Source organism: Ochotona princeps, chromosome 6 (genome assembly GCF_030435755.1).
Source record: "Ochotona princeps isolate mOchPri1 chromosome 6, mOchPri1.hap1, whole genome shotgun sequence".
In the NCBI taxonomy this organism is placed as follows: domain Eukaryota; kingdom Metazoa; phylum Chordata; class Mammalia; order Lagomorpha; family Ochotonidae; genus Ochotona; species Ochotona princeps.
The window spans coordinates 30,239,141-30,264,599 of record NC_080837.1 but is presented as its reverse complement, the minus strand read 5'-3'; the positions used below and the strand labels follow the sequence as shown (position 1 = coordinate 30,264,599).

General features: G+C 34.6%; 1 protein-coding gene across 1 annotated transcript in view; it reads right to left on the bottom strand.

Annotated features, from left to right (window-relative positions):
- FAM227B (family with sequence similarity 227 member B) overlaps window positions 1–25,459 on the bottom strand; it is a 151,397-nt gene that overhangs the window by 112,260 nt on the left and 13,678 nt on the right. Inside the window, exons 4-11 of the mRNA XM_058665880.1 lie at window positions 21,005–21,233; window positions 19,525–19,592; window positions 16,464–16,499; window positions 15,914–16,018; window positions 15,014–15,112; window positions 11,065–11,166; window positions 7,866–7,992; window positions 3,968–4,105 (exon numbers count right to left, since the gene is read on the bottom strand). Coding sequence (XP_058521863.1) covers window positions 3,968–4,105; window positions 7,866–7,992; window positions 11,065–11,166; window positions 15,014–15,112; window positions 15,914–16,018; window positions 16,464–16,499; window positions 19,525–19,592; window positions 21,005–21,233 — 904 coding nt within the window. The remainder of the gene's footprint in view (window positions 1–3,967; window positions 4,106–7,865; window positions 7,993–11,064; window positions 11,167–15,013; window positions 15,113–15,913; window positions 16,019–16,463; window positions 16,500–19,524; window positions 19,593–21,004; window positions 21,234–25,459) is intronic.

Genomic DNA, 25,459 nt, shown 5'->3' with positions numbered 1-25,459 from the left:
AGACTGACAACATTTCAGCAATATCAAAACCGCCTGGCAGAACCCTCAGAGTCTGTGTCACATCAGGACCCTGGGTTGATACTAGGTGGCCAATCGCCATCCCCAGGTTTGGGCAGTTGGGAGGCTGGATATGGCTTCTCCCCTTTTCTTCTCCCTTCCCCTTAGAAACAGGAAGAAGAAATAGAAAATTTGAAAACAACGATCACACCCACTTTTCTCCAACTCTTGATCCTTCCTACCCTAATGAGTTATGTAAATATAATCTAAAATTAAAAAAAAAAACTAGCCCTACCTGTGCAGAAGTAGAAATAAGATCCCCTACCTTATATCTTACTAAAAAATATCAAAACATATTGGACCAAGGGTCAAGATCTATGACATGACACCATCAAATTACTAGAGGAAAATCTGAAGAAATTACGAGACATTGGCATAAGAAAGGAATACCTGGGTATGATCCTAAAAGTACAGGCAATAAAACCAATATAGATAAATGAGATTACAATCAAGTTACAAAGCTGCTGCATGGCAAAGAAAACAATGAACAAAGTGAAGAGGAAATTGACAGAACAGAGAAAATATCTGAAAATCATTTATCTAATAAAGGATTAATATCCAGCATATACCAGACCCTCAAGAAACTCAACAACAACCACAACCTAGCTAACAAATGGGCAAGGGACATGAGCAGCTATTTTCAAAGGATGAAATATAAATAGCTAACAGGCATATGGAAAAAAAAAGATTCACAATCACTAACGTTCAGGAGGATAAAAATGAAAATCACAACGAAGAATCATCCCAGCACTATTAGAATTCTAGGGTATCATCCAAAACTCAAAAAATAAAAAATGCTGGTGAGGATGTGGAGAAAACATTAGCAGGAAAATAAACCTAGAATAGCTATTACTGAAGACAGCATGGATATTTCTCAGAAATCTGAAAATAGGCCTAACTTTTGACCTAACTACCCACTCAAGGGAATTTATCTAAACAAAATGAAATCAGCACATGATAGAATTATTTGTACTTCCATTGTTACATAAGCTCAATTAATAATAATTCAGATAAGTAATCAATTCAGGTATCCCTCAGCTAATGACTAGGTGAAGAAAATGTGATATATATACATGATGGAATACCCTATAGCCATAAAGGGATGAAATCATGTCTTTTGCAACGAAAGAGATGCAACTGGAAACAATTATGCTTAGTGATATTAGCCAATTCCAAGAAGACAATAATTTTTTTCCTTTGATATGTGTTGGTTAATACAGAAAAAAAGCAAAACTTATGCATGGAGTAAAACAGACATCTTGTGAATTGAATGCTGTTTGTGGTCCTTTTCTGTATCCTGGTGGAGCAGTGAGTGTTCTTCCAGTTAGTGGTGCATCCAGCCTGTGATTTCAGAATGGGTTGTGTTTTACTGAAAAGAAAAATTAGGAAAGGAGAAAGAAAGGAGGAAAAGAAGATTAAGTTGAAGAAGTAAGGAGGAAAGTACAAATGTCTTCATGGAGGTATGTAAAGCCTGTTCTCTTTTTATAAATTTAAGCAAAATAAAAATCAACCAAAAATACTACACTTGAACTTCCAAGAAAAAATAATTGAAGTCCAGTAAGCAATATAGCGTCACACATACAGATAGCAGGTTTCACAGGATCGTGATCTCCAGAAGAGAAAAGTGAAAGAGTCCTTCGCTTGTCATGTTTTGCTTCTTTTTATTTATTTATTTTCTTTTAAAACACCTTTATTTGCTTTAAAAACATAAGACTTCTTGTACAATAAAGCATAAGCATAAACATGTTTATGCTTATGCTTTATTGTAGATACTTTCAATGTATGATGTGAAGAGTGGATATCAAAATAAACTCAGTAGTCTCACCGAGTTGTGAAAATAAAGCTTAGCATTCATGAAGGCTGAAGCAATCTAAAATTCATAGGTCAGTGTATTACAGAAGGCAGAGATGTATAATTAAAGTATTCTGGAAAATGTGAGTGGATCGTCCTTGAATCTTTATCTCAGGTTAATACAGAATCAAAAGAGGAAGCTGGTGCAACAATACCTGAGGACCATGTCTAGACGTCAAAGATATATTTATGAAATGAAAGGGCAAACCACATATTGGGGAAGGGAAATTTGCCAAAAATAAATAAATAGATAGATAAATGAATAAATAAATTAAGGACCTATATGTAGAATATATGACAACTCTTATAACGCACAAACACCCAAATAAAAAGAGTTAAAATATCTAGAAAAGAAAAGTCTATTTTCCACAAAACTTAAAACTTATAGAGACATGCAGAAACATGCTACAGGTCACACTTGATCCAAAGGCTATGGATGACCTCTGACAGACAACACTGCAATGACACTACGAACTATTTTTAACTAACTAAGGTTTATAAAGTGTATACTTTCACAGTGAACATGAAATGTTCCTCTAGACCATATTCTAGACCATGTATTAGAGCATAAAACAAGTCTCAAAACATTGCAAAAGATTGTCCAGAATGTTTTCTCAGACTAATTTTTAAATTAGAAATTAGCAATTATAAGGTAACTAGAAAAGCACAAGAACTTGGAAATAACCCTCTGAATAACCCATAAATTAAAGCAGAACCAAATTACAATGAATACTGGGAAATATTTTAAGTTAGACCATAAAATATAACATACTTAAATTTGTTGAGTACAACTGAAACAATACTTTGAGAAAAAAGGGTGAGAGAACGATAAGTGGGAAAAATATGAATGAGTGGTGGTCAGGATATATGAGAATTCTTTATGCTATTTTTATCACTGTTTTGCAAGTGCACATTGCAACAAAATAGAAAATTCTCCAAAACCGCTGAATTTTGTGTTCAGCTTGTTCGTTTTTCAAAGATGAATGTGTAAAGCAAAATTAGATATGCAAAATTCTGTACTACCTCTCTTGCCATTTCAAATTCCCAGAAAAGATTCTCAAAATAACAACAATAAAAAAGTTAAATTCTAGAAAAACTATGAAGGGTGACATTATTCAACTAGAAATTTAAGTAGCTACTGAAATATAGAAATCAAATACGTTAATATCTATGGGCATTTTGGGAAACCACATGACCTAAAACAATTATTTAAACTCTCAGTACACACACAAGAGAAATAGTGATAAAGTAATAAAATCACTTTTCAAATCAGAGCAGCTTTCTTTCAGAATAGCACAATGACTACTTCAGTCTTTCTTCTTCCCTGCAAAGATGTTTCCTCCACAGTTTTTAACATTGCCTGCACAGTGAAATTATTTGATGAGCTTTAAAAAATAGTGAGCCAAATCTTATTTAATTTCAGAACAGTGGTCTGAGCATCAGACCTACATCGGTACTAGAGACACAGAATGAACAAAGAAAAAAATAAACTTGCTTTATGCAGCTTATTAATGTAGAATAAATGAGAATTTGGGTTCTATGTAGACATTTAGCATGTTGCTCAAGAGAACTAAAGAAAGTACAAAAATACATGCAAGTAAATTAACACATAAAATAGTCGTAAAATTGAGTATGTACTAAATATTTTGGGAAAATTATACAGGAGTAGAACCACTCTCATAACCACACAAACTCCAAACATACTAAGAAATTAAATCTGCAAATTAAAATGTATAAGGAAAATACAAGAGGGAATTTTTATTGTTTCAGGTAAATCTTGACAGATATGTCACAAAACCAAAACTCTTATAAAGAAACAATTTAAATAGAATGAAAACACATTCTAAGTCATTTAGCAAAAGAACTAAAAGTGAGATTTGTATTATACATAAAGACAAAGTTCATAAAATCAATATAAAACATCATAGCAATTGAGAAAACATTGTTAACCCATAAGTCAAATATTATGTCAAGACCTTCAAAATAATTTAAAATTCAGATTATTAATAACCTAATATATATTATTTCGACTATTCCAATAATTTAAAAGATTACTTACCATCTGACACATGTTCTTCACCGTTTCTGTTCTTTTGCTTTATTGATTTTGCAGGTGTCTTTGTGCTACCATGTGTGGTTATTGTGGAAAGTTCTTTTAGTTTCCAATGAGTCCAAAAGCCTCTTGGTGGTTTTAAACCTTAATGTAAAATAAATATTTAATCAAAGAAATTGAAATTTTGAAAATAGATTTTAATTTGGCATAGCATTTTATGAATATTATAAATGGCATCCTACAGACAAAAACTACTTTTATTTATTTGTTTGTTTCCCACATATTATTACAATAGTACAGCCCTTCAGGAACAGTTACAAATCCAACATTCTGTTATTTAGTGTATCATGGCATTGTAGGTACGGACAACAGTCGATAGTCTAACATCCTATGTCAAGGTATATTTAATACTTTCATTGGGAATCCTCTTTTTATTTGGGAAAGTTTATCTATGAGAATATATGTATATACATGTTTACACACATATATCTTGTATTTTGTATATATGTGTGTGTGTGTGCATCTTGTATTTTGCATGGACGTTGCCTTATATTCTTTACAAGATGTTTAGGGTTCAAGACATCATTTAACCATTCTAAACATCTGCATCTTCAATAATTAAACTGAGAAAAATAAATTCCTTTCAGTACTTAATATATTTGTCATGAGAGGTAATTGAAATATATTTTAACATCGTTAGTACAAGGAAAAGCACAGGAACATGAGCTATTATTATCATCATTGTCACTATATATTGATATCCTCCAAAATACTGTCCATATTTTCTCAGTGCAGAGTGATAAGCGAGGATTACCTGATACATTAGGTAATCAAATTAAATCTCCTAGATGTTTTTAGATAAGTTATCACTGATTTAAAATGAGTTATCCCTAGACATACTATAGGGAGCCTTCTGTTTGATTCTCTAGAATTCTCATAGATAGATGGCTTATATCCTGAAACAATTTATAGCATAGAAAATTTGATATACTGTTAAGTCAACAGATCAACTGACTGTCACTGAAAAGATGATGAATTTCAGGTGAGGCCTTAAGTGCAGAGTCAATAAAAACAAACAAACAAACAAAAAAGAGATGCACAGGATTAAATCAAGCAAAGAAGCTTCTGCACAGCAAAATAACTACCACAAGTTAGGAGATAACAGAGTGGAAGAAAACATTTGTAGATTATACTCCTTACAAAGGATTAATACCCAGAACATATAAACAACTCAAGAAATCCAACAAAACAATTGTATTAACAGATAAGTAAAAGAGACAGAAATTATTGACACATGAAAAAAATGCTCAGGATCTCCATCCAAATGGCAAATGTTAAAACAAACAAACAAACAAACAAAAATTACAACAAAGTATATCTCACCTCCAGTTAAAATGGCTACTATGCGAAAACAAACACTAGGAAAGTCTTGGAGAAAAAGGAACTCTAAAACACTTTCAGGAGGAATTCAACTTAGCGCAGTCATGGAAATTAGTATGGAGTTATTCAAAAACCAAAAATGGACCTACCCTATAACCCAGCCATCACCCTTCTAAAATTAGTTTCAAAGAAAAATGAAGTCAGTACATGAAAGAATCATCTGTACCATGTTTACAGCTGTCCAATTTCCAATGGCAAAGATACAGAATTAACCTAGATGTCCATCAATGCCGTAGAAGATTAGTGGATGAATGAAGTGTGAAATATATATCCCCAGTGCAATACTACAGACATAAAAACCAGTATTTTGACATTTGCAACAAAATATATGAGACTGGAGATCATTAAGTGAAATAAGGAAAACACAAATATTGTATGTCTTTTCTCAAATTAGACTTTCATGAGAGTGTATGTGTATATATATATTTAAGATTTATTAATTTTTATTGGAAAGTCAGATATACAGAGAGGAGGAGAAACAGAGAGGAAGATCTTCTGTCTGCTGAGTCACTCCCCAGCTGGCTGCAACGGCCTGAGCTGAGCTGATCTGAAGCCAGGAGCCAGGAGCCAGGAACTTCTTCTGGGTCTCCCATGAGGGTGTAGCAGGGAGCTGGAAGGGAAGCGGGCCGTCGGGACGTGAACTTGAGCCCATATGGGATCCTGGTTGTGCAAGGCAAGGACTTTAGCCTCTAGGCTATTGTGCAGGGCCCAAGAGAGTATATTTTTAATAGAAGAATTATTCTTCACAAACTGCTAGAAAGCATGCTAGGAAACCTAGAATTAGTCAGCAGGAAGATGATGAAATGAATTTAACGGCCTTTATAGGGTTTTCCTATAAAGGTATTTAAAAAGGAAGGTGAGAAAGCTTACATGCAGCTTATTTGAATAATTTTAATGGGGCCCAGGGCATGGCGGCTAACTGAGTAGCATCAGCCACTATCCAAAAGACTCCCTTATCTGCGTTGACTAACACAGAAAACAAAACAATATAACCTGTGGATAAGATTGACATTTGGGGATTTAGTTATGATTTATAGCCTTTGTCTGTAAATTATGAGGAATAGCACCTGCTTGCTATTCATTGATATCTTTACCTAGTGGAGTATTAAGCCTGTGATTCTGAAGTGAAATGACAGTTTTCCATCACAAAAATTTCTTAAACATAAAGACATTAGGAAAGTGAGGTTAGAATGTAACACTACACTTCTAAATTTGTATTGTAAAATATGTGAAACTTGTTCCCTATATAAAAGAGCAATACATTAAAAACATTTTGGAGTAGCATAAGTTATTAATTTTGATAAAGTAAAATTCATTGACTTTCCTTTTTGATATTCTCAGGAACCATTTCTAACTGAAAGTTTTAAACACTGTTTTTCCTAATATTTCAGTTAATTTTTTTGCATAGGGTGTAAGATTTAAATCCCTGTTTCAGCATATGAAATCTTTTGTTCAGGACTGTGTTTTGCAAAAACAAAAAACAAAAAACAAAAACAAAACCAAAAAACCACTTTTTTCTGCATCGGAAAATCTCAGCTATTAAGTATTCAAGTGCTCATTCTGTATCTACCCTATTAGGTCAGGATTTCCTATTAAATATGTATTTGCTATATAATTTGACGCTATTTCTCAATTCTTGGATTTTTGTTTGTATTTTAACCTTTTTCAATTTAGATAATTTCAGTTAGTCTGCCTTCAGGCTAATGGAAACTTTGGCTGTGTTAAGTCTTGATAAATTTCTCAAAAATGTTCTTCATCTCTGTTAATGTGGTTTTTTTTTTTTCAAACTTTTGCATCTGGTTCTTATAGTTTACACATCTGTTGAAATTACACATCTGATCATACATGTTACCTACCTTTTCTACTTGAGTTTTTAACATATTCAACATAGGTTATTTCAAATTCCTTGACTGGCATTTATCTGAAACTTGTGATGCTAATTACTTCATTCTTTAACTGATTTTTTGGTATGCTTTATATATTTTTAAAAGCCAGAAATATTGCGTAGGATAGTAAAAATTAAGCAGATCATCTCTTATGCTTGGAAATAGGTTACATGTATTTGTTTGTTTAGTTTCATATTTAATGCATGGAATTGAGTACATCTAATCAGGACATGAACTGTGCTTATTTCTTGTTGTTGCTATGATTAGCTTTGTTACTCTATAGGCATTAAATTTGTGGCATGGTATGATTTTGTTTCTATGGCAACACATTGGTCCACAATAACACCACCATTTAAAAAATTTAGATTATATATCAGTAACTAATTTTGTCTGACAAAATGACAGGAGAAAATGCAGCATTATTATTATTTTAAAGCAGAGGTAGAAATAGAGCATGTTTCATGAGACATAGAACTACCTTCTTTTTTTTGTCTTTCTGATGTATGCCCACAAAGTACTGAAACAGAAGTTTTAGAAATCAAAATAAGAATCAGCATTTAAACTGTATAAATTCATACCTGACAACCAAAGAAATATGGTGTTTCCTAGATCTTCTTTAAATTCATCATTAAAGAGCTCACTAGACTCTGGAAATGCTTCCTGGAATGTTACATAGATAGCTTGTGCCAAACAATCAGGATATATCTATAAAAATATATTCATATTAGAATAATTTTAGAGTTTAGATGGTGTACATCATAACTACAGAAATTATTGTTTAGCTTCCAAAATACATATGTTTATTTTTCTTATGTCTTGCTTTTGGTCATTTTATTACTTTTTGTAACCTTAATTATTGATGGAGGCAGACAAAGAACAATCTGAGTGCTAGCATTTTGGGAAACATTTCAATCAGAATAAAGCTGAAATTAATAACTAATCTAATATCTGATGAATATACGTTTATTTCATTTAACATTACTGTTGATTTTCTCTTTTAGAAATTATAGTATATGAACAATAACAAAAGTGTATTTTCATATAACTGGAGTTTGTCTAAGTGAAATTATATAATATGTTCATTTCTTTTGCTATTAAGCCATTATTAAACACTAGCAGATATTTGGCATTTTCAATATTATTAGTGAAGAAGTAAATATAATAATATTTTTATATTGGTAACAAATTCATGTCATCTCAATCTCTTCATTCAAAGAAATATTTACAGTCACACATTTACCCCTTAGTTTTTTTTTTTTAAAGATTTATTTATTTTATTACAAAGTCAGATATACAGCGAGGAGAGACAGAGAGGAAGATCTTCCGTCTGATGATTCACTCCCCTAGTGAGCTGCAACAGCTGGTACTGTGCCGATCCGAAGCCGGGAACCAGGAACCTCCTCCAGGTCTCCCACATGGGTGCAGGATCCCAAAGCATTGGGCCGTTCTCGACTGCTTTCCCAGGCCACAAGCAGGGAGCTGGATGGGAAGTGGAGCAGCTGGGACCAGAACCGGCGCCCATATGGGATCCTGGGGTGTTCAAGGCAAGGACTTTAGCCGCTAGGCCACGCCACCGGGCCCTATCCCTTAGTTTTGAAAAATTTTAGAACTTGATTAGAACCTGGTCATTGTAGTAAATTTTAATAATGGTCCCAAACATACATATTCTAATACCTGGACCTGAAACATTATAAATTATTTGGACATGGTTTGGGTGTCCAAGGCTCTACCTGTTGGAAGCGTGGATCCCAGGTGGGGCCTGGTGGAAAGTACGTAGGTCACTGAAGGCCTGCTCTCAGAGAGGAATGATGCCATCTCTTGTACAACTCCTTGTCAGTTCTCTAACTCTGCTGTTTTATTTTAGTTATGAAAAACTGACCTTTAACTGGTACCACGGATTGAAGTCATTACCACAATGATCATTTAAAATGTTGAGCACTCAGCAGGACTGGTTTACTAGCAGATTGCAGTTTGAAGGAGCAGGCTAGAACAAACCGTAAATTCTTCAAGCAAAGCCAAAAAGCAATCATGATGAGAGCTCAAAAGAAACTGAGAGTAGGAAAGAACCAGAATATTTTTAAAACTGAATAAAGTGGTTGTGACAAAAACACGGATAGAAATATAGGAAGTAAAGGCTATGACCATGAGGTACCAGATGAAAATGAAGGTTCTACTGGAAGCTGGACTAAAGGCCATCCTTGTTACATGATGATAAAGGACCTGGACACACTGTCCATCCTCTACGACTTAAGAATGGTGGACCAGAGGTCTGGCGGCGTGGCCTAATGGCTAAAGTCCTCACCTTGAATGCGCCGGGATCCCATAGGGGCGCAGGTTCTAATCCCAGCTGCTCCACTTCCCATCCAGCTCCCTGCTTGTGGCCTGAGAAAGCAGTCGAGGACGGCCCAAAGCTTTGGGACCATGCACCCATGTGGGAGACCTGGAAGAAGTTCCTGGTTCCCAGCATCAGATTGGCTCAGCACTGGCCATTGCTGTCACTTGGGGAGTGAATCATCAGACGGAAGATCTTCCTCTCTGTCTCTCCTCCTCTCTGTATATCTGACTTTGTAATAAAAAATAAATACATCTTTAAAAAAAAGAGAATGGTGGACCAGGTCCAGCATTATCCCAGATAATACATGAGCTATAAAGCAGGCTGAGTCCTAGAGAGTGGAAGATATGCAATGGTGTCATCATTTGCTTACTAAATAGGTCTCTTATTCTTCTCACCAGAGTCCTGTGTTAAAGCAGGCTTGATGTTATCAAACAAGTAAATGCCCTAATATAAAAATGACAGGAAGACTAGCTGAAACAATATGCACTGGAGAAACAGCACTTGTGTTGTTTAACTATAAAATTTCAAACCATTAGATTAATTCCTGGAAGCAAGGGGGAAAACATCTCCATATTAACAGAGGAAAATCTTAGTTTATCTTTCAGAACATCACTGCTCAACAAAAGTTTAAAAATGATGGCTGTAACTAAACTTTTCGGTCTGGTGGCTAGCATTACACAGGCTATTATCAGCAAATTCTGGACATGAAACTCTACTATTGGTTTCCCTACTACACTGTACGTATGTGTAGGGGATAGATCAAGATTGAACATAAATATCTGGCAAATTTGTGTGAGTTTTTATTTCCATTGTGAATGAGGCTTTCAATTTTATGTCTGTCTTACCCATGAAAAAAAACCTACAAACTCCAAATCTCATGTACAGATTCTCAAAGGGGCAAACCATTTGAATGTGGACTATTTTGAAATGCTAGGATTTAAACTTAAAAATACTCAATGAAATTCTCATATTCTTCATTTCATATCAATGAAGTACAACATTGAATCAGTCCTATTCCCTGGTTGGTAAACTACAAACATACAACACAAACACTGATTCATAACCGTATGCTTTGAACTTTACCGTAACAGGTATTTGATCCTTACATATAATGCAAATTTTCAGGTCCTCTTAAGAAAAGACTGAAAGAAATATTATGAACATGAAATTTGAGAAACCAATAATGTAGGTAAACAATAAAGTCAGTAGCTCTTATTTTGAATTTATTTTCAAACACAATATTGATACCACTAAGAAAATTTTGAAAACTCTTGAGGCAAGACTTGTATGAGTTTTAAAATCACCACCACATACTTTATATTATCCTACTTCTATTTCAAAAGTTTTAGAGTATATGCTCAATGCACTTAAATAAAGCACCCAATTCTCCCATTTCATTCACTCCAAAAGCAATTAGCAGAACTGTTAGTCCCCATCATTACCTGAAAGAATGTGTCCTTCCGATTTAGAGGTATGCTCACAAAAAGTGTCGCATAACTTTCTGAAATTCTATCAAATAAATAATCTTGATTTTCCCTGTGAGTCTTAAGACATAAAATGCATATAAAATTAATGTCAAAATTACAGCTTAAAATTGGAACTTGCATAGTCACAGTGATTCATCTCTTCTTAAGGAGCAAATCCATTAGTATACAGGAAGGCACATAGGTTTTGGCATCATGCAGACTTGACATTAATATTGGCTCCACTATTCACTAGCTATATTATCCTCCCAGTCAATCAAGTTCTGTTTTTCTCATCTGTCAAATATAAATAATATCTATAGACCTTCAAGGCATGCAGTAAGGTTAAACAAGGACAGAGATCATGTTTTCTATAATTCTGTTTTTAAAATCTTTAGATAAGAGTCTAGTATAAAAAATCACACAAATAATTGAGAAATTCATGAAGGCTCCTTCACAGCTAGTCATCAATGACTTCGTTACCTTCCATTGTTCATTAAAGATGCTTACTCTTTTATTATTAGTAACTCAGTGTGAAATTAAACCAATTGCTAAGATACATGAGGCAGCCAAAACTAGCAAGATTGTCACATAGGACTAACTGAAAAGAAATTGCAACTACATATAATAATAGTAAAATTTTAGCAAAGTCCCAATATAGGATTCTGAGTTATTGCTGTATTTTGTAATGATGAGATGAATAAAAAGTCCAAATCCATGAGTTAAACAAAGATACGGAGTTCAAACTTTTTTTACGAGGTTATACAATCACAAACTCTCATCGACAATATTTAGCAACAAAAGCAAAAGATTGTGAAATCTAATGGTAGCATCTATGAAATTACCAAATCAAAAGAACTGAAATTCATAGATCTATAGGATTTTATAATTAAACGCTGCTGGATACCATCTACCTTGCCTCTGTACTTCAGTGCCTCTGTACTTCAGTGGCTCTGTACTTCAGTGATGCACAGAACAGTTGAGAAAAATTAAGGATTGTCTAGTTAACTAGGCAAGAGTCACTAGCATCCAGGTCCTTACCTCCCAATACAAACCTCATACCTGTTTAGTAACTCTATGGAGGGAGGAAATAGCAAAAATAATGATAATTTTAATGGCAGTTATGATCCCTAAGGTAACAAGCAGTGAGTTTGTGAGAATTAAATAAAATCTGTATAATTTACTCAAACAAGTTAGTATGTTTCAACTGTGCAATCTACTTTTAACATGTATGAATACAAAAAAGTTCTCAAGACATAAAGTCCCAAGATATGTCTTTGATGAATGTGATTCAATCTAGTGTCACATCATAAATGAATACGATGGAGATGAATTAGCAAAAGGTACAATCACAAATGTTCATGTGTGCTTCATTTTAAAAAAATGTACCTTGCAGGTTTGAAAATTTGAGTTACCAATTATATGTAACTATTTAATATACTTGCATGCTAACTTATCATTGAATTACAGAAATAAGTCTCAGTGGCTGTGGTTTATAAAACTTGAATTTGCTCTACTAATATTTTGTTCTGGACTTTTGCATCAACATAAAATATAAGAGATTTTGTTTATAGTGTTTTTGACAATGGTATAAACTAATAGTTACTCCTACTTAAATTTTTCTGAAGAGTTTCAAAATTATTAGTGTTCATTTTTGTTATATTGGTAGTATTCTTTGTTCAGAGGTTGTTGTTTATTGATTCAGTCTCCTTACTAGCTACCATCTATTTTTGCTGCTGATTTATTTGTGATTTAGCCTTGTTAGATAGCACATTTCTGGACATTTGTTCTTTTCCCTTGGGTGATTAATTAAATCACAAAGTGTTCTTGTAATCCTCTATTTCTGCAAAAAAGGGCAGTACTGCAATTCTAAATTCACTAATTTAAGTTTTCTGTTTTCCTCATTTTAATTGGAGCATTGTCTCTTTTGTTGATCAACTCAAAAATTAACTTTCAGTTTTATTGGCTCTACCTTTTTTTGTCCTTTACTTCACTTACCTATACTGTAATTTTATTACCATTCTTCTGCTTATTTGGTATTTAGTTTGTTATTTTTCTAATTGCTTATGATATAAAGAGGTTGATTTGAGTTATATCAAAGATTCATTTTAAGGTGATAAGTCAAAATTATATGTACTTATGTGGTACAATGTGATGTTTTGGCATAAGGATACAATGTAGAACGACTGAATAAAGCCAACTAATATATTAAGGTTATTTTTGACATGAGGAATTTGAAATATACTCTTAGCACTACTGAAATATACAAATCATGATTTGTATCGATATTAAACATGTGATGCAGTAGATGCATTCCGTCTTTCTTACAATGTATTTTTGAGCAATATCTCTGCATTCCTGACACCCAGCTCAGGTTCCAGTTACCCACATTCTGCTCAATATTGTATGAGCTTTTCTTTTGTTTTGCTTTAAATTCATTAACAATGTGTTCATGTGGTGTTTGTATTTCTTTAACTGAGTTATTTGCTTGTATAATGTCTTCCATGTTCACTCACACTCTAATAAATGATAGGACTTTAAAAATACATTTTAAATAATATCCCTTTGGCTATATAGGTAAATATGCCACATTTTTTTGTTTCTACCCATTTATCTATAAGTGTGCAATTAAGTCCTCTACATTTTGGCTATTATGAATACTGTTGCAATAGACCTAGGCATTGCAGGTATCTCTTAAATCTAGAGACTTCAACGTCTTTGGAAGCATACTCATAAAACAGATTGTTGGAACATATAATGTTTCCAGGTATAGATCTTTGAAGAGATTCTACACCATTTTCCATAATGATGGTAGTAACATTTCAACCGAGTACAGAAAATCTCTTTTCTCATGTTTTCATCACCATTTGTTGTCTTTATCCTTTTGCTCATAGCTATTCTAGCAAATATAAGGTAATATCTCACTGTGGTTTTAGTCTGTATTTTCCTTCGAATACATTTGCATTTTTGGACAAACTTAGGGCCATTTTGATTTCTTTTGGGAAATATCTGGTCAATTTTTTTGCTCATTTTTAAAAAGATTATTTGAAATTAACAAATAATATCTGTATATACAATATGATTCTTTGAATTTAGGTATATGGGTTCAAACTAATTAACATATTAATGACTGCAACAATTAGAAATATTTGTGGCTACATGCTGTCTATCTAAAGATGTTTTCTAATTTTTTTCTTTTTGACTCATTGCTTCTTTAGAAACATTGAGAACTTTTGTACATTAACCGTGAGAATGCTCAATATAATCTGAAAACAATCTGACATTAGTTTAAGCTGAATATTTCCATATCCAATAGAGAAACACTTTCGTTTCTTCTTTGTATAGCTTATAGTTTCTGTTTGAGATCTAAACTTGTTGAAAAAATATAGTAGAAATGGCAATATGCAGAATTTATGCTCTTAAATAGATATGCTTCTTTTTCTGGTAAGCCTTTGGGGAGGGGATTCAAGTCAATTACATAGATTGCTGAACTGCATTTAGATTTTGATTTTGCTATACCTACTCTCATCAAACACGAGGTTCAAATTATTGTATTATTTTCTTTATAGAATTCTCTTTCTTACTCTTCATCAGTGTTTTATCTGTAGACTCTGCACCAAATGGAATTTCCTTAAGGGTCACTTATATGTAGTGGATATTCTATGCAGTCTTTATGAACAGAAATTATAGTAATGAGTGAATTTAAACTTTTTAATTCAATGTAATGTTTAATTTCACCAGATTAATAAAGATCTAAGACCTTTGAAATCCATACTAATATATTAATTCCTGAAAGAACTCTAGACTTCAAGAGGGTTTCTATTGTATGTGGGATGCTTAAAAATTATCATCTCTGAGAGAGGATTCAGTCAACACTACTTCTATAGAAAACTTAACCAAGCTATAAATGAGCTTAAATACCACTCACCTTAAATTTATGTAGAAACCACCACCAAAAACAGTCATGTAAAAGAGCAATGGAGGCTTCTGATAGAAAATGAATCTTCCAGGTTTTAAACACTCTTTCCTATGAAGGAAAAAAGAAGTACATGGAGAGCAAAACTTCTTAAAATATCAAGACATTAACATAAATTGGATTTATAAAGAACATGTGTTCACTGATTACATACAAGTACAATCAGAAATCTGACATAAGACACTTATTTAAGATTAAATTATCTAATAGCCACACTGACAAAGTAAACTGGGAAATCAATTCAAATGACATTTAACCAAATGAAACATTTTTTACCTTTTGTTACTAGGTCTTTGAAATATGGTTTATATTTTAAGCCTATAAAATATCCCTATTTAAATATTTTATTTCATCAAAAATAAAACGATTACTATTGAGACATAAAATATATGGTTGTAGTTTTGTTCCAAACGTAAAAGTTTTCCAATGACTGAAATAAAGTGCTCAGCTTTGTGTTAAGGGTAAGACTCTAAAGCTCCCCAGGACACTTGGAGGCTCACAGGGAACAAAAGAGTGGTAGAGAAGTGGTCTCACAGTTATTTCAGGGTCCGTATCAGCAGGCTAAAACATCCTGAGCTGATAGAACAGAGGAACAGAACTATAGTTAGGAGCAGAGAATAAAAAACACTGGTTACTGCTCCCTGCCAAACCTACACACATTAGCAACCTCAAATTCCTGTGGCTGTAGTATAGAATCTAATAATTGCTCTTCTATCCAGAGAGTTAGACATCACTAGTCTTTTCTAACCAAATTTAATTTCCAAATGATCAAACATTTATCCATTGCGTTCTATAAAAGCCTCATTCATGAAATAGTCTTTATTATACAATAAAGATAAAATATTTACATACATCATAGTTATGGGATTTTAAGACAAAAATATAAATTCGTTCAGCATCCAAATGTCTGGGTAGCTGAGTAAGTTCATTTCTTTTGAATCCTGAGAAGTTGCAACCCTAGAAAAGTAGAAATATCGCAGTAAATATTTCATTTCCAGTACAGCAGTTTCAAACAACTACAAAGGGAAAATATTTAAGTATCACTAAATTAGCAAGATCACTTTCTACTAAATATCACATAGGAAGAAAAACCTTCATATTTTCTGCTTCTTGGAAATTATAAGTCCTTGTGTACTCCTATGCTAAATAAATCTAAAAATCAAACAAAATGATATTTTAGAACAAATTTTATGTATATTCAGATGACCAGGAATATTACCTAGACTACACATGTAAATATATGTGGATCTGGCAGAAAGAGAGAACTTCTATACCTTTTCCTAACTCTCTCCCTTGAGGCCTCTATCTATTTTTTTTTTTTTAGCTATATCATTGTGAATATTCCTTTAGCCCCACATAATAGTTTCAACATATACTTTGGAAGAACAGAAACATTAAATACCTCTATATTCTTCTTTGTCATCATCATATCTGAAAGCTGAAAAACATTTTAAAATTAAATATTAAAGTATTTTTACATGTCAATATCTTGATAAGTGAATCAAGTAAAACACTTTTTAGACAATATTTTAAAGCTTTTGTTAATTTATCTAAAGTTCATTTAATTAGTAGCTAAAATTATCTGATAAAATTGAATAGATTTTTAAAAACTTCTTTTGAAAAAAAAAAATGAAACCAGATTTTAGTGAGTAACTACCATATGTTACCATAGCCTAGAACACATTGGCATTTCAGTACTTGCATCAAGACCACACTTTCAAAAAGGTCATATAAATAAAATACAAAATTTATGCCCTCTCGTTACAGTCCCGCATTTCCCTTGTTATAATCGCCATTTTTGGTTGATATACATTGCATTCTATTTTTTTTTAAAGATTTTATTATTATTATTGGAAAGCCGGAGAGACAGAGAGGAGGAGAGACAGAGAGGAAGATCTTCCATCCGATGTTTCACTCCCCAAGTGAGCCGCAACGGGCCGGTACGCGCCAATCCGATGCTGGGACCTGGAACCTCTTCTGGGTCTCCCACGCAGGTGCAGGGTCCCAAAGCTTTGGGCCGTCCTCGACTGCTTTCCCAGGCCACAAGCAGGGAGCTGGATGGGAAGTGGAGCTGCCGGGACTAGAACTGGCGCCCATATGGGATCCTGGGGCTTTCTTTGTTTTTTATTAATTATTATGCATTATGTGGCAGTTTCATAGGCTCTGGGAATCCCCCCACTCCTCCCCACGCCCCTCCCCCCTGGTGGATTCCTCCACCTTGGTGCAGTATTACATTTCAAATTCAATCAAGATTCTTTCCTTGCAAACATATACCAAACATAGAGTCCAGCTACTTATTGTCCAGATGGGTTGAACAGTTTCTTGGGGAGACCATTTCTGGTCCAAAGTTAGAGCTGGTAGAATATCATCCTAGTCAATTAAGAGTCCCAATATAACATTAACAGCAATTTGTAACATTATGGAATTGACATGGTTTTGCGTAACCAGTATGTTAAAAAAAAAAAAAAAAAAAAAAAACAAGTTCTTAACCACAACCTATGATTAGCTCATTGACATTTCAATTTTAGTTTGTATACAGGACCAGCTGCTATATACCTTAAAATGGCTATAAGGTACCATTCAGCTGTCTCGTGTCTATTTCATTTTCGTATTTAGCCATTTGTTGTGTTGAAGTAAAATTTTGCTGATCTTGGCAGATTTTAGGATAATCTAGACTGGCTTGTAACTCTAACAAGACATTTGTCAACAATTAAGGTGCAGAACATTTTTTTGGGGGGGGGGCGTGTGCAGGAAAGTCCCCAACACCATGGTGAAGAGTGACTAATCTTCGTGTCCCACCCAGCGAGGCATGAGCCAATCCACGCCAGCTCTTTCCTGTCAGATTTCAAGCTCTACTTTTTGTTGTTTGTCTATTTATTTTAGTTTTTTTTTAGTTTGTATGATTGTTTGCTATGAGGGGTTTTCGGAGCGATCCTGATGGTCATTGCAAGGGAGGGCGGGGGTCCAGAGGTGGAGCCAGGCTCGGACCAGAGAAAGCTCTCCTCCCTGGTCCCGAAGGACGTTTATTGTTCTTCTGTTTCTGCGGACCGCTCAGGGCTTCTGGTTGTCTTTCCGATGACGTTGGTTTCTGCATGGTAGTGTTTGGACTTCTTCCATCCCCAGCGGAAGCTCAAGTTGGGGGTGGGCATCCAATTCCCTGCGGCCTCCTTGGCAGTTGGGATATAGTCCTTGTTGCTCGTATTAATAGTTTGTGGTGAAGGTCTGGGAGTCTTCATGGTTGGGATCCAGGCTTTCTCCTTGCCACCTGCTCCATCCTGGAGTGCCCCCCTGCTCCACGCACATGACCTCCTGTTAAGAGGTTGTCAGGATCCTGGGGCTTTCAAGGTGAAGACTTTTAGCCGCTAGGCCACGCCACCGGGCCCTACATTGCATTCTATTAACACTATATATTCACACACACAAACACACACACACACACACCCCCAAACACATGCTTCGCATGTTTTGAAACTTAGAGGTATCAACTGTAAATATTATTTGGTAACTTCTTTCACTTACTCAGTATTACATTTTCCATTCTAATAAAGTAGATTTTATGTAATTAACTACTATAGTTTTTCTACCGAACTAATAATTTCTACCTGCAGAATACAAATAATAAATTAATCAATGAAAATCCACATGCAATTTACTGAAACTTTCAAGAGCAAATGCTGCTCTTATATTCTACAATGTAATAGAAAAACTTCCCTTTCTGAGATCAATATAATTTTGCTACCCAAAGTAATAAAAAATGGGATAAGACAAATAAATCTTATCAAATATAGATCCAAAATTCTGAATAAAGCAAAGCCAATATATTGCAGTAATGCATTTAAAAATAGAATCTGAGATTACAAGAACGGTTCACTTTCTGAAAAACTGACAGTATAATCGGCTATGTTTCTGTTACCAGATGACTTACTGTTTCACGAAAGCAAACCAGCAATTTTCTTCAAGACTTGAGCACAGTGATATCTAGGTTTATGTCTTTCATGAATGGGCAAGTGGTGACACTTAAAGTATTCATTAAAACTATTATATTTCAGAATCTAATTTCAAAAAATTCCTAAATATATAATAGTAAGCCTACTCTAAAGCCTACTCTAAAGCCTACTCTATGCACACAGTCTCAAAAAATGTTAAGAAAATGGACAGAGTAATAAGCACATCACAAAAAAGAATCCTCATTTGTTTTCTCCTAAAGGTAGAGGACAAGTTGTAATAAATTACCAGGTAAGAATGGGATAAACATTAAAGTAGTTTTTCAAGTAATTTGTAGCTATGTGAAGACGGAAGTATACTGAGTATGAAAAATGAGTCTAGCTATTTTTAAATCACATGAATAGATTGATAGATGAGATTAAAAGAAAATTCACAAAAACATCCATCATTGATGCTTGTTTGTGAATTATTTACTTATTCCATAATTCTTAAAGATGATGAAATCATAAATGCCATACCATGATCTTCCTTTTCTTATCATACTTCTTTATAAATGTCTTGTATCTTTCCAGTTTTTCAAAAGCAGCTTACGAAACATAAAAATACACAAATATAAGTCTTTAACTGAGGACTATTTTATAAAACATTTAAAGAAAATGAAACTTTTCCGTGAATTAAACTAGTTATGTTAATGAATATAATGCCAGACACATACTAGTTGAATGGACAATTAGAATTATCACATGTATTGCATTTTGTTTTTCTGAAATATGTTCCAAATAACATATTTGCAACACTGTTATGAATTGAGCATGATATAGGTTCTGAAACTCATGGGAGATATTTAAACCCCAAAATGTTAATAGTTGATAGATTAAGTGTGGAGACTTAACCTTGAAGTCAGATATTCTAGATTTCAACATGTAAATACAGTGTGAACAGGTAAGTTCCTGTTTTACTGCTTATGTCTATGTATCATTTATGACATTTATTCATTTATGTGTGTACATATACACATATAGAAATGTATGAGGGTACTTTAAGAAGTTCATGGTACACAACTTACAGATACTGTATATTTTCCATGAAGTTTTTTCAGAACCAACATACACATACACACACACACACACAAACACATACATATACATTCATAAAAAATCTGTGTATGTGTGTGTATAGTCTACACACATTCAAAAATTCATGATTTTAAAACATTTAGAAATTCAGTTACAGGAAGTCACATTGTGGTGTAGTAAATTAAGCTTCTTATTTGCAAAATAAATCTTTTAAAAAAATGAAGAAAACATTAAATAAATAGAAAATTTAATAGTAACAAATATTCTCAGAATCAATAAAAACAGTATACTCCATAACAAAATATAACTAATTCAATTTACTTAACCAACATTATCATTTCCAAAGATTCTAAATTACAAGTTTCCCATTCATTCAAGAATAAGACAAGAATCACCATTAGTATTCAATAATGTTCTGGAAGTATTACCATAATTGGCTAAGAAAAAATTTTGCACAAGTACTGAAAACAAGTACTTGCATAATTACTTGCAGATATGCTTGTCATTAACTCAAGTATTGCATATTGAATACTATCCATTCTCGTAAGTTTGCTTGTGCTTTTTTGCTCCTGTCCCAGCAATTTTGGACGTGTTTACACTTAACAAGACCAACTGATGCAATCATGCTTCCCTGATATTCTCCTAGCACTCCTGAGTTTTAAGGAAGTTTACTTTCAGTCACTGCCATAGCAACAACACTTTCTTTGAGACTGTATGTTCATGATAAACTAAAAGCCCATATTAGATCACTTTGTGGTGAAGATGTTTAAAACAAAAGTTTCCTATCATTTCAATATATTTTCTACATTACTATTTTATCTTTCATGAAAATGGAACACACGCAAATACACACAAGAACAAACACACACACAAAACAAACACAGAACTGACCATTGCTTCACTCACAAAAGAAAAGGCTTACTTGTTTTGGAAATCATGTCATTCCACTCAAATATTCTGCATGCATGGTGTTTCAGAAGAAGTGAACATTCATGTAATCTTGAATCCATTTTCACGAGTGCCTCATCTATTCGAGGGACAGTATTCCATAGGTATGAATAAATTGAAATAAATGAACTATCTTCTTTCACACTTCTCAGAAGGTGTATCCACTTATTATTTTGAAAACCAATTTCCTTCGGCCAATAATCCTGGAAAAAATGTCAAAGGGAAAAACACAGCTTAAATTGCTTTCAATGTATTTAGAAAATGCAATACAAAACCAAAATAGCAAAAGTTCAGATTTTATTCAATAGTGTTATTTTTTAAAATTGAAATAGTCACAAACTTCAGATTGGGTTTGTTGTTTGCTTGCTTGTCCAACCATCCCTAGTAATTTCAAAATAAGAGAAATAAAAACATTATCCTACTTACTAAAAATTAGGCATTAGAATCAAGAAACTGGAATCTGCTATATGTTTGATCCCTAAAAGCTCAAAATATAGAACCAAGACGGTAGAATAGGGTAAGGACTTAAAAGAGATGGAGAAATATTAACCAGTGTGAAACAGAGAGGGCACATTTCAGGAAACAGAAGAGGACAGAACAACAGCAGAACAGTACCTGGAGACTGACAGACACAGGAAAGCAGTGGACACAATGGTGTGGAGTTGCAGTGACCGATACCGCAGTGGCATTCAGCAAGTGACAATCTGAATTGCAGCGGCAGCCGGAATTCCACCAGGAACAAGGTGGGAAGGGGCATTCACCAGGAGCTCAGGAGGTGAACCCAGACAAAGAATGGTCCATCCTGCTGGTCTATTTGTTTTGACCAGGATCAGAAACAGAGCAGCAGATCCCAGACAGGCAGTGTGGGAACAGGGTGGATTTCATAGCCCAGTCTCCCCCTAGAGCTGAACTGGGCACCATTTTGTTTAAAGAGGCAAAGGCTATGAGACAGTACTGTGCATGCACTGAGCTGGGAGTGAACACATTTCTGGCTCAGTGAACTGCAACAATGTGGAATCCTACAGGTGTCACCCAAGATAGGTCCAGGTAGCCCTCAGACATGCTGGCCAGCAGATCAAGAACTCTAGCACTGGCACATCAGGTGCCATTTCTTACAATGTGGCAAAGAATTTAAGACTGCAGGGGACAACAGTGAGCTGTGCATGTGCTGAGCTCAGCTAGAACTCACTGAGCTCAGTGCATTGCACTGGTTCCACAAGAGAATAATACCGACTATGGCATCATATGGGTCAAAATAGGTCTGTGTGGCCCTCAGACCTAATGGCCAACAGGTTGTGGCAAGATCAGCACCACCAACTACTTAGCTATATAAGACACCTGGTGTCTCCTTAATCCTGGGACCTGCTCCAACTTGAAGTGGGAGAAAGTTTGTAGAGACAATGGTGCAACCTCAGCACGGTATCACAAGAGGTGGAGAGCGGTGATCCAGCATCTGGGTCTACGGAGAATATAGTAGAAATCTAACATAAGAACTCAGGCCTGGAACTCACTGGAGGGAGTGGCACAGCCAACTTCAAACAAAGAGCCGTGTACCAACTGTAATAAGTAAAATTGAACTGTAGACCTGTGGGTGACAGAGCTTAGAAACCTGCCCCAAGCAGAAGAATCTACTATCCAGAAGTACAATGACCAAGAGCAAAAGAAGAGACAGAGGCACAAGGAATATTACCAAAAACTCCCAAGCAAAGGAGCAAAACCCTATGCCAACCTCAGAGTTCACTGACGAAGACATTGAGAAAACGGGGGATACAGAATTCAAAACACTTGTTATAAAGCTTCTTCTTAACAATGAGAAACACATAATGCAGGAGTTCAAGGAATTTAAGGAATATGTTACATGAGGAAATAGCAGCAATTAATAAAATGAAAGCTAATATATCAGAAATCAAGATACAGTGGAGCAAATTAAAAGTATAGTGGAGAATCTCCAAAATAGAATGGAGGCAAAAGAAAGAATCTCAAAATTAGAAGATATTTCCTGTCATTAGTCCACGTTTGTAATTTATAAAATATTATACATGAAACATAGATCAATTTTATTTTAGATTTGGATCCCATCTCTAATATATTATGTGTATGCTAATATCCAAAATTTGAAGCATTTCTGGTCTCAAGTCTTTAGGATACAGAATACTCTATCAGTAATATGATATGAATACAGTATCCTGAAATTCTACAAGTAAAATTCTCTTTGCTACATTAGCAGGCTAAATAAAACTGACTGGTATTCCAAAACTATTAACACTTAAAAAGTGATATTTAGGGCCCGGCACCACAGCCAAGCAGCTAAAGTCCTCGCCTTGAACGCGCCGGGATCCCATAGGGGCGCAGGTTCTAATCCCGGCAGCTCTACTTCCCATCCCGCTCCCTGCTTGTGGCCTGGGAAAGCAGTCGAGGATGGCCCAAAGCCTTGGGACCCTGCACCTGCATGGGAGACCCGGAAGAGGTTCCTGGTTCCCGGCTTCGGATTGGCACAACACCGGCCATTGCTCACTTAGGGGGTGAATCATCAGATGGAAGATCTTCCTCTCTATCTCTCGTCCTCTCTCTATATCTGACTTTGTAATAAAATAAATAAATCTTTAAAAAGTGATATTTAAATAAACCTTGATTCTTTTACTGGATTCTTTAAGGATGCATTATTAAATGGATAACACATAATGATTTTAGGACAGGCTCTAATCTGATTTCCTACTCTCATCTCTTGTTTCTATTTCCTTAGTGTTTTGTCTTCAACCAGATACTTTATGAATAGAATGTGATTTGAAAAGTAAATTTTACAGCCAGACACAGGGGATCTAAACAAGAGTTAACTTGCAGTTAGTGGGCAAAGGAACTGTGAGCTACAAGTAATGTCATTGTTTTCTAAAGGGAAATAAATATTACAAGAAATGATGTATCCAAAGGAACCAATCCTTTAACATCTGAAGAAGTAAAAACAAGAAACAAAACAATACAGAAAAACAGAATACAAATGTGTGACATTATAAGAAAAAAAAAGAATTGAAATTTCAGGGTAATATAGAATCCACAAGGATAGAAATTATTCCTTGTTTTGATCATTGCTCTGTCCACAGCGTTAGAGAAATAGCCAGTAAACAATGGGTAGTGGAAAAAACCCATAAAATAAATAAATGAAAAGGATTAGTAAGAGACATGGCAACGATGAAACAGTAGAACAAGAGCATATTACACAAGTAAAATATAAAAATACTTTTATAAAATAAAATAGAGAAACATGGTAACAAACTGAAAGGAGAGCAATAGGAAAGAATTTAAGAACTAAAAAACAAAAATCAAAGTACAGAAATTGCTGAAATAAAAAGGTACATATAATTATGATGAGATAGAGGGAGAGTTGGGAGTATATAAGTATTTCAGTTATGAGAGATTTAAATGAATGGCAAGTGGCAAAAAAATGGAAAACTTTAGATAATGTTATAGAAGACAGTTAAACAAAAAATCAACAGGGACCAGCATGTGGCTTCAATGGTTAGGCCAGTGCCTGCCATACCAACATTGCTATGAGCATGGGTTTGAGGTCCGGTAACCCGGAGTATGATCCAGCTCCTTGCTAATGCAGTTGGGAAAGCAGTGGAAGGTGGCCCAAATGTTTGGGTTCCTACATCCATGTGGAAGACTCAGATGAAGCTCCAGTCTACTAGCTTTTCCCGGGACCACACTTGCCTGTTGCAGTCATTTGGAGAGTAACTCAGTGGAAGGAAGATCTCTATCAATTCCTACCTCTCTCTGTAACTCTACCTTTCAAAGAAAAATTTTTTATTAAAGAAAAGAAATTAATAGCAAACAAGTAGATTGCAAGTGGTCAATGCTTCAGCAGGGTCAGGTTATGAACACAGGCCAGCAGAAACCAGAGCCTTTGTTCTTAAATACCATACCATTCTAAAGACACACAGCTCCAGCTTTGTAGTTTACAAGCAAAGAAGAAAATAATCTTTTCCAAAAAACCTTAAGCAGTTTAGGATATATTTTCCACTTCTCTTGTGTTTTATTAATTCATTTTCTTACAATATGCCTCTTTCTAAAATAATAAGAGATCCATGAGGGCAGACATCTTTGCCAGCTTTTTTAAAAAAGATTTATTTACTTTTTTATTGGAACGTCAGATTCACAGAGGAAAGGAGAGACAGACAGAAAGATCCTCCATCTACTGGTTCACTTCCCAAGTGGCCAAAATTGCTGGAGCTGAGCCAATCCAAAGCCAGGAGATTCTTCCCAGGTCTCCCATGCAGGTGCAGGGTACCAAGGCTTTGGGCCATCCTCAACTTCTTTACCAGGGCACAAGCATAGAGCTGGATAGGAAAGCAGAGCACACAAGACACGAATTGGAGCCCATATGAGATCCCAGTGCAAGCAAAACGAAGATTTCAGCCACTAGGTTACCATG